Below are 14,545 nucleotides of genomic sequence, written 5' to 3'. Positions count from 1 at the left end.
CTCTTGGTGGAAGTGTAGATCGGGGCCTTCTCAACCAATCCCGAGCAAATCAACAAGTTTGATTGGCTAGGGAGAGAGATCGGGCGAAAATGGAGCTTGGAGCAACAATGGAGCTTTTGGGGGGAGAGATGGTTCAACTTTGGGGAAGAAGACCTCCTTATATAGTGGGGGGAACAATCCAACCGTTACCCCCCACACCAGCCCCGCAGAGAGCGGTACTACCGCAGGAGGAAGCGGTACTACCGCTGATCACAGCGGTACTACCGCTCCCCCGGGCGGTACTACCGCTGGGCCCAGAGCGGTACTACCGCGGTGGTCAGGGCGGTACTACCGCATACGAGCGGTACTACGGCCCCCACTGCCGCGGCTAGTACCGTAAAACCCGACACGAAAAAAGACCCCTCGAATCGAGGCGGTACTAGCACGAGACCGCAGCGGTACTACGGCTGGGGGCTACCAGCGGTACTACCGCTCTAGAGCGGTACTACCGCTTGTAGCCATAAGCGGTACTACCGCTCCGGCCCGCGGTACTACCGCTGGGACCAGAGAGGGCACACTGAGAAGGGGAACGAGCCCATCATAGAAGCGGAAAGGCTCGGAGGGGGGCAAAGGATGTGAACGTGATGATTCCGCCCTAGCCTTTCCAAAGCGGACCCCCTCTTTATAGTACGGTGATCCCTATGAAACTAGTCCACCAAAATAATTCGAAAGGACTACACCGTCTTCGCTTCAAGCTCCGAGGGGAGGGAATCGTCTCATGCCAAAAGGATGAATCTCTGAAAACACTCAATGCACACGATTAGTCCGCAAAAGCATTGTCATCAATCACCAAAACATCTTAGGGATAAATATGCCCTTACAAGAGGGATGCTAGACAGAAAGTGGAAGCAGATTTGGCAGTGGTCATTAGGAAAATGCAAATGCTGGAGGAGGAGAATGTCAGACAAAAGCCCTCAAATCCCAAGATGACAAAAAAATCCAGGAAATGATGGTAGAAAGGAAAAAGCTAATGGAACTTGTCAATCAGCAACAGGGGATGATAGCCAAATGTGTGGAGAAAATTGAGAAGTGGGAGGAAAGAGAGAGAGAGATGGATGACATTGCTGCAAAAGAAATAGAGAATATGGAAGAAGAAAACAAGGAAGAGGACAATAAGATTGGTGACAGTGATGCTTATGTGGAGCCAGTGGATTATGGTGCTAGCCAAGAATCTGTAGACTCCTTTGCAGCCAGATTGGGGATAAATGCTGAAGATCAAAAAGAAGAAACTGACGTGGATAATAGCTTAGAAGACCCTCTCCGAAGATGTGGCAGGCTAGCTGGCAAACAAGATGCAAAGATTGAGGACCTGGCAAAGCAAAGAGCCGCTGACAAAAACAACTATGGTAAGGAAAATGATGAGGAGGTTAATAACCCCTCTCTTTTATTCATGGCTGACAAAATTGGCATAGATCTAGGATGTTCTATTGATATGATCAACCAAAATCTTGAAGTTATTGAGAAAATGGAGCAAAGTAGAAGATATTTTTTACTTTCCAATTTAAAACAAAAAGAGGGAGTGACAGTGCAAAATGAGACTGTTCTCATTGACACTGGAGATCTCTCCTTGAAAGACATATGCTCAGATGATGGCCACTCAGATGCAAAGATGGAGATGGACTATTATGCCCACTTAAAAAACATCTTTGGTACTGGGGAAAAAACTACCACAGGATCCCCTGGACTTACAGGTGGAAAATCTGTGGTTTATATTGGAGAGATGAAAGGAAAAAAGGGAAGAAAAAATGAAAGGGTTAATTTGGAATGTTAGGGGCATAGGATCTGACTCAAAAAAAATCCTTTATTAGATCTAATATATGTGATAGAAGAATTGATTTTGTGGGGTTACAAGAAACTTTTAAAAATGACTTCTCCAAAAATGAGTTGAACAACCTTAGTGGAGGAAGAAATTTTGACTGGCATTGGATACAACCTAGAGGGAGAGCAGGGGGACCCTAGTTGGAGTGAATAAAGACACTCTAGAAGTTATTCATGTGGAGAAAGGGGTTTATTTCATTAGAACTCCATTACATGACAAAAAAGCCAAATTTGACTGGAATCTGATCATTGTATATGGTGATGCTCAGGAGGTGGGTAAAGCTGCTTATATGGCAGAAATATCCAGAGTTTATCAAAACAATGCCTCTATCCCATGTTTGATGGGAGGAGACTTTAATGTAATAAGGAAATCTACAGACACAAATAAACCTCAGGGGTATAACCACTGGAGTTTTTTTTCAATGCTATCATTGAGCAGGCTGGGTTGAGAGAGCTTCCTCTCAATGGGAGAAAATATACTTGGGCTAATAACCAGCCAGAACCTACTTATGAAAAGCTAGATAAAGTTCTTATCTGCCCAGATTGGGAGGACCATTATCCCCTGACAGAGGTATATGCTCTAGAGAGAGAGCTATCAGATCATACTCCCCTGATCATTGATACAGGGGAAAATACCTATACACCACCTATATTTAGATTTGAAAATTCCTGGATGTTGAGGGACGGTTTCAAAGAATTTGTGGTTAATATTTGGACAACACATTATCATGGTGATACCATGGAGCAGTGGCAGAGAAGAATGAGAACGTTTAGACAGAAAGTAAGAGGTTGGATTCTTAATTCTGATGCTTGGTATAGGAAAATTAAAAAGGAGATCTTGATGAAATTAGATGCTATAGATAAGAAGGCTAAGATTATGGGCCTCTCTGCTTTGGACAGGGAAGAACAAAAAGATTTAAGGGCACAGCTCCACAGATTATTAAAACAGGAAGAAATGAAATGGTTACAGAGATACAAAGACAAGGAAATTAAAGATGGAGATTGTAATACAAAATACTACCATGCTAAGGTAAATGGTAGGAGGAGAAAAAATAGAATTCTCTCTCTAGAGCAAGAGGAAGGAGTGATAGAAGGAGAGGAAAATCTTATTAAATATATTACTGATTTTTACAAAAAATTGTTTGGTCAACCAGACTCATCTCCAATCCAACTTAATGATTTGGGGGGGGGGGGGGAATCAATAACTAGGGAACAATCTGAGGAGCTGATCAAACCTTTTTTGATGGAAGAAATCCAGGAGGTGGTTTTTGGGATGGAAAAGAATAAAAGCCCTAGCCCTGATGGATTACTAGTGGACTTCTACCAACATTTTTGGGATACTGTCAAATGGGATTTGATGAAACTCCTTAATGAATTCCATGAAGGGAAACTAGATATATCTAGGCTCAATTATGGGATCATAACCTTGGTCCCAAAAACTGATGAGGCTAAACAGATACAAAGATTTACCCATATGCTTATTGAATGTTAGCTTTAAGATCATCACTAAAGTCTTGATGAATAGGTTGGGCAAGGTCATAAAACCTATAATCCTTCCTACTCAGACTGCTTTTATCAAAGGGCGATACATCATGGAGGGGATTGTGATCCTCCATGAAGCTCTGAATTCTATTCACCATCAAAAGCAGAGTGTTGTGTTGTTTAAAGTTGACTTTGAGAAAGCATATGACAAAATTAAATGGCCATTTGTATACAAAATGCTTAAAATGAAACAGTTCCCTGACAAATGGTGTGACATGGTCATGCACACCATGGTGGGTGGGTAGGTAGGTATTAAAGTGAATGACAAGATTGGCCCTTACTTCAAAACTTATAAGGGTTTGAGGCAGGGGGATTCTATGTCACCACTTCTGTTTGATATAGCTGCAGATGCCTTGGCATTAATTTTAGATAAAGCCAAGCTTGCAGGCTATGTCAAGGGAGTCCTGACTGAACTTGGAGATAATGGGGTTAACATGCTGCAATATGCAGATGACACCATTTTCCTTCTGGATGATGATGAGGAGAGTGCTAGAAATCTTAAATTCATCCTCACAGCATTTGAGCAAATGTCTGGTCTGACTATCAATTTCCACAAAAGTGAGGTATACTTGTTTGTAGAGGCTAAAAACAAAGGTGAGACTTACCAAGAAATCTTTACTTGTAACAAAGAAGAGGTCCCATTTAAGTATTTGGGACTGCCTTTTACAAATGTGAGATTAGGGAATAAATTCTGGAAGAATATGACTGAAAAAATAGAAAAGAGATGTGCTTGCTGGCAAGGAAGACTTCTAAATATGGCGGGGCAAGTAACTTTAGTCCAGGCGTGCTGGACAAAAATGCCTATGTATATGATATCCTTCTACCCCCTTCCAGTAGGGATTAGGAAGAAGGCTGATTTATTCAGGGCTAGACTAGTCTGGCAGGAAAGTGAGGATAAGAAGAAATACCATCTAGTTAATTGGAAAACATGTTGTTTACCGAAGGAATTAGGTGGCATGGGTATTCTGAACCTGGATTGTATGAATAAAGCTTTGCTGGCTAAGTGGCTATGGAAGCTAGAGACAGAAGATGGAATATGGGCCAAAATTCTTTTAAATAAATATGTCAAAGGAAAATGTATTTCTGGAATTAAAAAGAAACCTGGAGACTCTCATTTTTGGGGAGCTCTGATGCAGATCAAAGACATTTACTATAAAAATGTCAAGAAAAAATTAGGAGATGGACTAAATACTAGGTTTTGGGAAGATTGGTGGGTAGGATCAAAACCATTGAAAGAGGCATACCCTACCCTATATGGGATCAATCTGAATCATGACATCTCAGTGGCCCAGGCCATTAACATGAGATGGGAGTGGTTTGAATTTAGAAGAAATTTATCTGCAGACAAAAGAGCTCTGTGGGAGAGTTTGAAAAGTAGATGTGGAGAGGTGAGAATGTATGAAGGCAAAGATCAGCCGTTATGGATGCTGACAACCAATAGGCAATTCACTGTGAAATCACTGTATCAGCAGCTGATTAGAACAAACGTGGGTTTCCTGCAGAAATTTCTCTGGAAGGTCAAAACCCCGGCGAAAATGAAGATGTTTCTGTGGTTGATTGCTAGGAAAAGTATACTAACCAGGGACAACCTTGCAAAAAAAAGGGTGGAAAGGGGATAAAAGACGTGTTTTCTGTGGCCAGGATGAAACAATAGATCATCTTTTCTTTTCCTGCTCCGCTGCAAGATTGCTCTGGAGCTTGATAAAATGTTCATTCAATCTAAAAACAACTCCAGGGGGGTTGATGATTGTCTGGGTGCATGGATCGGGAGATTCAAAAAAGAGGATAAAAAATTAGTGTTGGTTGGAATGTCAGCAATTCTGTGGGCTATTTGAAAATGTCGAAATGATATAATTTTTCGAGATAAATTGATCAATGATCCCATGAAGCTGGTTAAACTAACCTGCAACTGGATTGTGGATTGGTCTATTGTGCAAAAAAAAACCAAGACAACTTACTGATGCTGGGGGCAAGGCTAATCGAGCAAGTAGCAAGTGAGGTCTACAAAGCGTCGCAGGGGTGGAGAGCTGGGGTTCGATGACTGATGAACTGAAGTTTCGCTCCCTGGTGGCAGCTTGATTTTACCTTCCTTATGTGATTTGCTGGAGGCTGCGCCCTCTCTTAAAATGGGTCGTCTGTGACCCTTTCCCTGCGTAGGATCTTAAAACTTATTCGATGTTTTTATTTTGGTTTGCCTTGAAGGTCGGGTAGTTATTAAAATAGGTTACACGTCTGTAGTCTGAACTGGATTTGGTGATGGTTTCGTTAATGAAATCGGAGGGGCCACCCCCTCTTTTGCTCAAAAAAAATATATGTTCATGTGCTAGCTAGCTCTTCAATCAATATCTATAGCTAATCGATAGCATATGTATTCCGTACGATTTGAAGTGTGCACGCTCAGGTGCATGCTGCTATTAGTATAGGCTCTGACCATGCACGTACGTACGTACGATGCATATTAACTGAGGTCGGCACGCCTCCGGATCGATCAACTCACGAGAGATATAGGACAGTTTTTTGCATGCGCACGCCGTCGCCGTCAAATCCGCCACGTTACGAACAAAACAATTGCTAGAGGAGGACAAGTGATAGCCAGGACAAGGGCCTTACAAAATTGCAATACTTGACCAACGAGTAGGTTTCTTTGGGAGAAAACCAGGCGTCCTACTAGCACATTGTTGAACTATACAAATAGTAGGAACAACCTTGCTAAGTCTCAGTCAACACGAAGTTTCAGTCGATGCGTTATATCCATAAGATCTTACATTAAAATTCGTCTAAAACTTTGGATACCGATAAGTGCCACACATGTGGGCGTTAGGGGGTTTGCCCACATATTTTGTGTGGTGTATAAGAGGAACAGCCCACATACCTACGTGTGGGCAAAACAAGTAATGCCCATACCTTTTTTTCCCTCCCGATCCTTCTCACACGCGTGCGTGTGGGCGAAATAGATAACGCCCACACGCCCCGTACGGCAGGCCTCGTACCTTGTGGTCTCGCACACCCCGCGTACAGTCACCATGCGTCCCGCAGTTGCCATGGTCCAGACCCTCGTCCATGTTCGTTTAACTGGAGTTGCCATGTCGCTGAACTTCGGTTGCCATGTCGGACAACTACAGTTGCCATGGTTGCTCAACTGCAGTTGCCATGTATGGTCTGGTCTACTGCAGTTGCCATAATTTCAAAACTTTAGAAGTTGCCACCCACTAACACTAGGCAGTTGCCATGTAGCACTACAAAAAGGCATGGCAAAAAACATGTTCGGGTAAAAGAGAGAGTTGCCATGTGCTCACAAGCACGCTAGGGCAGTTGCCATGTAAAAAGAAAGAGTTGCCATCTGCTTACGTGCACGTTAGGGCAGTTGTTATGTACCATGCAAAAACACATGGCAACTCGGGGTAAAAGAGAGTTGTCATCTGCTTACAAGCAAAGCTAGAGCAATTGCCATGTACCCTGCAGAAACACATGGCAACTACCAGCTTTGGGTGTGGGTGAGGAGACGGGCGTGTGGGCAAAGTGATAAACGCCAGCCCCCTCTGCGTGCGTGAAACTGATGTGTGGGCGAATTGCTAAACGCCCACACACCAGCCCCCCATATGGTGAAAAAGGACGTGTGGGCGACCAGATGAATGCCCACACACCAGCTTAGTCATACGTGGCACATAAAAACCGCTAGAACGCGCCAAGATTCGTGCAGAATTGGTTGGACAAGGATCCATGCGTGTGGGCGAGTTGCCAGACGCCCACACATGTGGGCGTTAGACTTTTCAAAAACTTTTTCTTCATTTTTTTTCGAAAACTAACGCCCACATGTGTGACATCTTGCACATCGTCCACACGCCTTCATCATCACTCATTTTGCCATGTATAAATAGATGACATCAGCAGAAATCTTTTTGGTTTTCGGCTTAAAAATGTTTTATCTCCTAATTAAAAAATCGAATTAAGAATCCGTTTTCACCATTAAATCCGTCGCGACGAGATCTTCAAAACTAGACCCCATGTTGATATGTTTCGACAAAATTCTTTTTGCCCAAAAGTTGCCATGATGTTTACACTATAGTTGCCATAGTGCTTAAACTAAAGTTGCCATGTAGCAATTTTAGTTTGTAGAGCATGACAATTTTAGTTTTTTTATGATGGCAATTTCAGTACTTTGACCATGAAAAATATTTGTTGTATGAACCATGGCAATTTTAAGTGCATGTATCATGGCAATTTTAGTTTATGGTTTATGGCAAGTCTAGTTTCTTAATTCCCCGTTTTATAATATGTCAAAATTTACTTTGAAATGTAGACGAAAATAGCTGAAATATATCATGGCAATTCATGTGCAATAGACATGGCAACTTTTAACCGTAAAAAAATTTGTCGAAATATATTGATATGAGATCTAGTTTCGAAGATCTCGTCTTGAGGGATTTAATGGTGAAAACGGATGTTCAATAGAATTTTTCATTTAAGAGATAAACATTTTAAAGACGGAAATCCAAAAAGATTCCCACATGCATGCATGCAGTGACGTAACGCGCTCTGTATGTTATAGGACGTGTGGGCAGGTTTGGCTCACATCACACGTGTGGGCGTTAGCGTTGTCTTTTTTTTCTCTTGCATGTTGTATCACTTGATTAAGACTTGATTAAATCTTAATCGACTGAGACCTAGCAACACACACGAAACAATGGCGTGCGCACGATGGAATTAGTCCTGTGAAAATGGATGCAAGGGGCGGCGTTTGAACACGCCATGCTAGAAGCCTACAAGGGGCTTTTTCGTGGGTTGTTCCAAAATCTTCCTTGCCTGTATACGCACAGTGGAGGTAGTACGTGCATGGTACCCTGAAATAAGTACACGGCAACAGTGGCAGGAACTTGTGTAACTTCACCATCTGCCTGGAATTAATACTACTCGTACTACTATCGACCTGTAGGTACACGATCTTTTGCCTTACATATCGATGCATGCATGCGGAGTGTATGTGTTCCCATAGTATGTAACGCGTTTGTAATGGACGCCGGTACGTATACGATAATTCTAAACACACGGACGTTTACGGGGCCATTACGGGGTCTCTCTTCTAACTAATCTCTGCCCCCCTGATTTTCAGGCGGGGGTGGGCTCCTTTACCTGATTTGATCCAATCAGAAGATCCCATGCAAGCCTCTTCGTTGATCCCGTAATACCCCGTCCGTATGTGTAGCATTGCTCATACGTGTATATGCACGCTTGTGATGTACTGAGTCTAGCTAGCTAGTTGCGGATGATGGCTCTAGTTGGGAATTAACATTACGCACCAAGTACTCCTTTCTGGTGAAGTGGTACCGGTGGGTCGCGGCTCCCCCTTCCTAGGGTTCCGCCCGCGCCGCCGCCGGCTCCCCCGTCACGGGTAGCCGCAGCCGCGGACGGCGCCCGCCGCTGCTAGCCCTCTCCTTCCCCAACCACCTCCCTTCCCCCCTCCCCCACCTCCCTCCACCGTACCCCCGCGTCGCCTCCCCGAGTGAGGCTACCGGAGGCTTCCTTCCCGCCCTCTCCAGCGCCTCCCCTTCCCTTCTCCCTCTCCCGCCGCCGCCGGCCTGGACCACCGGGCCTTGCTCGCGTGGTGCCGGCGGCGACGGCCCCGTCCTTTCCCCCCGCGCAGCGCCACGGCTCGGGAGGCTGGCGGCGGCGTACTTCGGCGGCAGCGGATCCAGCGGCGGCGTGGCACCTTCGGTGGCGCGGTGCCGGGTGGCGAGGTGGCGGCGGGGCGTCGCGGTGGCTGGCGGCGGTGGCCTCCCGGCCCAGATCTGGGCCCTTTTGGGCCCCATCTGGGTCTGGGCGGGCCTGGCCGGAGCTCCTCGGCGACGTCTCCGGCGGACGGCAGGGCGACTCGTGCGGGGGGTGACGGCGACGACGGCTAGTGTACTGCAGTGCGGTGACGGGGGCTTCACGAGCCCGCCTCGGGCTCGGCCGGGCCTATCTGGGCCTTCGGCGCGGGGGCGAAACATGGTTTCGCGGGGGAGCTGGAGCCGGCACAACGTCGGTCGTGGCCATGGGCCACTTCTCCGCCTCCCCTTTCCCCGGGTCGATTTGGTCGCGGCTGCCTGGTTTGCCCCTATTGCTACGTCCGTCCGGTTCCCGCCACGGACGGTGGAGGTTGTCCCCACCCGCGTGGCTGCTATTGCTGCCGCCCCTCGTTCCCGGTTGCCTTCTCTGTTCCCTCCGGTCTCGCTTCGTTTGCCACGGGGAGACGGCGATGGGGACTGCACGGCCGTGGTGGCGCATGTTGGTGGGCGGCGTGTTTGGTGGCGCACGATGGATCGTCTAGAGTCGTGGGTGGTCGGTGGAAAAGGAGAAATCCTTGTCGGCTTGTCCGGCACCGACGCGGTGACGTCTGTGGGCGCCGCCGTGCCTTCCTGAAGGGCGTCGGGTTTGCCCCTTCCCCCGCAATCCTCTGCGTACTAGGGAAAAGCCTAGGACTTGTCCGGGCAGCAGCGTCGTCGGCGGCGCGATTCTTCTTGAAGGTGTTGCTTGGTATGCGGCGGTCCAGAGTGCTTGGAATGTGGTGGAATTCTCCATTGGGCGCAGCGGTTGTGGGTCTTCATCGTTTTCGTTGATCCGTCGCTGTTTGCATTTGTTTCTTTTTTGTTTTCTCTTTCGTTTCTTTTGGGTATGAATGTGCTGCTTTCGTCTCAGCACCTATCGTTGGTTATATCGAAGTTGGTTGCTTTGTAATATAAAGCGAGGAAAACCCTTTTTCTTCGGATGGCTCTAGTTTGCGAGAAGGTTTTAGCCTTCACGGCCCCCTTAAGCTCCATCAAGTTTCCTCTTCGGGCCCATTCCAGGTGCATGTTCACCCTTCACCATCCTTTAATCTTTCCTCCGGTAGCTCATTTCACCCCTCATCTTCGTCTACACCTAGCTAGCTAGGTAGCGACACTGTGGGATAAAGCAATACCAATACAGGCGGTGAGAGAGAGGGGCGTGGGTAGGGGCTTTGGGCTAAGCACAAACACTGTTGTCTCTCTACGTTTCCGTGCTCGACTATATAGACCCTCCATTGGCCTTGCATCCACACACACCACACCACCATAGCCAGGAGCAACCCATTTCACACTAACTCGCTCGCCGTGCCACAACTTGCTTCACCTAGCTCGTAGAGAGTGTGAGAGCGACCGTTGAAGGGCCGGCGAACCGCGCATGCACCAGCACCAGCACCAACCGGCGGCGGCCATGGGCGACGCGCTGTGGGAGCTGATCGGGGAGGAGATGGCGGCGGCGGAGGCGGCCGCCGGGGAGCACGGCCTGCCCCCGGGCTTCCGCTTCCACCCCACCGACGAGGAGCTCGTGACCTTCTACCTCGCCGCCAAGGTCTTCAACGGCGCGTGCTGCGGCGGCGTGGACATCGCGGAGGTGGACCTGAACCGGTGCGAGCCGTGGGACCTCCCGGAGGCGGCCAGGATGGGGGAGCGGGAGTGGTACTTCTTCAGCCTCCGCGACCGCAAGTACCCCACGGGCCTCCGCACCAACCGCGCCACTGGCGCCGGCTACTGGAAGGCCACCGGCAAGGACCGCGAGGTGCTCAACGCCGCCACGGGCTCCCTCCTCGGCATGAAGAAGACGCTGGTCTTCTACAGGGGCCGCGCCCCCCGCGGCGAGAAGACCAAGTGGGTCCTCCACGAGTACCGCCTCGACGGCGACTTCGGCGCCGGCCGCCGCTCCTGCAAGGTGCGCACTGATCCAGTAGTTAGTTGCCCGCTATTATTGCTCCATCCGTGAACATTTTGTTACTACTCTTTTGGCTAAATACATTCTCTAGCTTCTAGTCACTGTGTGAGCTCGTCGTTGAAACATCAACAGTTGAGTCGTCAAGAACAAGTTACACGTTAGCAGAAGTGGATGCAGACATGATGATTCATTGAATGCAGCATGCGTGTGCTTGCATTGCATGCATACATAAGGTGACATATGCATGCAGATTGATTTGGAATATATGCTTATTATACTTGTAGCCTAGTACACTTTTGTTCATTCATTCGATGCTGGTGCCTGGTAGTATCATAAGCATGACGATGATGCTTTACACAGGGGTTCGTTTCTGCTCAAAAATCTAGTTGCAGATTTGCACTGACACCGGATGCATCTGAGCTAGCTAGCGATATGAGTATACACCATGTACTGGTACGTGTTTGTTCCCTTCTCAGGGCATGTACTTTGCATGCATGGCTCGAGGATCTCCAAATCGTCCTACTGCAGACCGACAAATCTTCCATTGATATCTCCCTGTGCCATATGCTTATAAAAAAAGGGGCCATTTCGCCCATGAAGCATAAAATGTGCTCTCCGCTTGCAGAAGTTCATGAATAAATATATAGATATAGATAGATATATAGATTCTCTACAGCATTTCTGTCCTAGCTAGATCACAATCCATGCAAAAGAGAATATTATATTGATCTACCTTTTTTTCTGTATATGTTGATTCGTACATATATTTGTGAGCGATGTTTTGAACTTATATTGTCCATGATATACTTTTTGCAGGAGGAATGGGTGGTGTGCAGGATCTTCCACAAGGCGGTAGACCCGTACAGCAAGATGATGGAGATGAGAAACCCCTACTGCTACTTCCCCATGAGCCCCCACCACCCCAGCTTCTTCCAGGACGCACCTCCTGTCCCCTTCCCAAACCCTAGTCAGCTCATCCCCTTCCACCATGACCTCCCAAACCTGCAGTCCTCCCCACTAATGCAGAGCCAGGGCCAGGCCAAGAACACAAGCGGCAACAATGGCGGCTTCCCAGCAGCAGCTTGCGTCCAGGAGCAGCCAAACAGCAGCTGCAACCAAGCATATTTCCCTTTCCCTCCCTTCGCCTCCATCGTCAATGGCAAGGCAGGCCCACCGGCGCAGCCCAGGGTCAACGGCGGTCCACAGGAGCCACCGCCGACCTGGCTGGACGCTTGCCTGCAGCACAGCGCCTTCATGTACGAGATGGGCCCACCTGCAGCCACCAGGGGCGCATGATCCGGGTCACTTGTTTCCTAGGGCTACCCTCGCATCTCGATCGATCGTTATGTTGCAGCTTTTGATTATTGATTAGTCAAGTTGCGAGTGTGATCGACATTTAGACAAGCACTTGTAATTGTTTTCCCCTTGTTCTCCGATTAATCCTCTAGTTTCCGTAGCTTATGATCATATGTAGTGCTTTGCTTGCTTGTGCATAGGATCATTGGAGTAGTAGGAGACTAGCTAGCACTGGACTACTAATCTCGTGATCCATGCATGTACTCACATGCAATATGGTCCTATCTAGTTTTAATCTATGTGTAATGAAGATCATCTCCTTGTGGATTTGCTTTTCACATGCACGATAATATGTACTGTATGTGGCACTAGCAGTGTCGATGAGTCCTTATAAACTTGTAGTGACGGCTTCTCATGCTCAAAAGTAAATAATTGTAGTGCAGTAGCCACTCCTACATTCTCTCGAAATATGCTCTCGCTCTGCGACTCCTACAATAACTTGATGTTAAAAAAAAAGATAGATGCCCTCTTTTGCCGGAAGAGAACTATTAAAAATGGTTGTATACAACATCATTCAGCTCCCACAACTAGGTGTGGAGTTGCATTTTTTGCATTCAGCTCATATGTATCAAGATGTGCGGTACACATTCCTTGTTGTGTAGTGGATTCGGTTCCTGACATGAGATCTGCACATACAACTCTCTCATTGCACGGATGAGCCAACCACATGCACATGTATGCGTCCCTACAACCAGAACTCGAGATACTGGCACTACTACAATTTGAGGCGAACAAAAGAAGAAAAAGCAGCGGTGATGGACGGGTGGATGTGATCTAGGTCAGAGATGGACATGCAGTGCATGCAGCGGTGCACGCAGAGACGCTAGCGCCGGGGCCGGCCGGGCGGTGGACCTTGCGACGTGACGGGCTCACAGCCTCACAGGGCAGTAGGAGGAGTGATGATGCGTGCGTGGAAGAAGGTAGTATTTGGCGAAATCTCACCCCCGTCGCGTTTGCTTTGATTTGCGTTGCTCCTCTGTGAATGAATGAATAAATACGTCCTGCGTTTCCTGCTGTGCATCACGACGTGGGCGGCGTCGCCGGGATGGGATGGGATGCCCCGACGTCACTCCGGCCTGGTCGGCCTCCGCGGAAGCAGCCAGCCGGCGAGGACGACCTTTCCCCGGCCGCTGCAACGCGTCGCTCGCCGCTCGCTCGCATCGCATCTCTCGCTTCGCCACAAAAGTCAAGCTGCTACACACTGTCTAGCTGCTGCTCCTGCGAGCTCTTAATTAATCCACTTTTTAAAAAAAATGCCCAGGAGCAACTAGGACCAGAGTAGTTTTTTTTTTGAGCGGGTAGGACTAGAGCAGTTGTACTGTACGTGATCGACACAAACTAGGTCACCGCCGGCCATCGCCGGGAGAAAGGCCGAGCGATCGGTTTGAATTCACGGTGCAGTAAGCGGTACAGTGATCGATCAAACAAACTCATTAAAGCATGGTGACGAGACGTGTAGATAAATTGCTTTTGCATTTTTCTGATCTGGTTCGAGTATTTTTGTTGTAGTTTCGTAGGTACGTACAGTGGTGGCCGGTGGAGCGGGGAGGCCGGCAATGGGGAAGAACATTGAATGCGGCGATCGGTCGATCGGCGCACTGGCATGGCTTGGCCTTCTTGTCAAATAGCTGTCGTCTCCGCCCGGACAGACGATCTCTGGTTAGGGAATAGGAGGAGGGACTGCCCATCGGCTCCGGCCGGTCGGCCGTCGATCCATCCACCGACATGTCGCTCGCTGCCCGTTTCGCCGCCCATCACTAGCTACGCTAGCAACTCTGTGCTGCGCATGGCGAACGACCGATCGATTCCGTATGCAGTACCATCCACTGCTCAACGGTGGACTGTAGCTGTAGAAAGTTGGTTACGACTTACGACCAAAAGCTAGTAACAGAGATTGATCACTGTGTGTATCGCATCGAGATCTATGCGAAAAGCAGGGCCGTATGTCAGCAGGTGCAACCGGAGAGGTTGAACAGGGCCCCCAAAATTGGAGGGGCCCCCGCTGCAGGTAATTAAGGTGTTAAACAGAGCATTAATTGGAGTAAAAAATGATGGAAATGTCGGACCCCAAGGCAGCTGCTTC

At 48.0% G+C, this 14,545-nt stretch overlaps 1 protein-coding gene and 1 pseudogene across 2 annotated transcripts; both read left to right on the top strand.

Annotated features, from left to right (window-relative positions):
- Window positions 1-988: 988 nt before the first annotated feature.
- On the top strand, window positions 989-5,018 carry LOC141027055 (uncharacterized; annotated as a pseudogene).
- Window positions 5,019-9,990: 4,972 nt separating this feature from the next.
- On the top strand, window positions 9,991-12,803 carry LOC109750682 (protein CUP-SHAPED COTYLEDON 3-like). Of its 2 annotated transcripts, XM_040395784.3 has the most exons (3): window positions 9,991-11,106; window positions 11,467-11,559; window positions 11,923-12,803. In XM_040395784.3, exons 1-3 carry the CDS (start codon window positions 10,579-10,581, stop codon window positions 12,400-12,402), a joined length of 1,101 nt encoding a protein of 366 aa, XP_040251718.1. In that variant the 5' UTR covers window positions 9,991-10,578; the 3' UTR covers window positions 12,403-12,803. The 2 variants fall into 2 exon arrangements, with proteins under 2 accessions (XP_040251718.1, XP_020165224.1); XM_020309635.4 differs by lacking the exon at window positions 11,467-11,559 and having other exon boundaries at window positions 10,006-11,106.
- Window positions 12,804-14,545: the final 1,742 nt, after the last annotated feature.

The sequence above is a fragment of the Aegilops tauschii genome, chromosome 7 (genome assembly GCF_002575655.3).
Source record: "Aegilops tauschii subsp. strangulata cultivar AL8/78 chromosome 7, Aet v6.0, whole genome shotgun sequence".
In the NCBI taxonomy this organism is placed as follows: Eukaryota; Viridiplantae; Streptophyta; class Magnoliopsida; order Poales; family Poaceae; genus Aegilops; species Aegilops tauschii.
The sequence above is the reverse complement of the archived record's forward strand: the minus strand, read 5'-3'. Positions and strand labels throughout refer to the sequence as shown.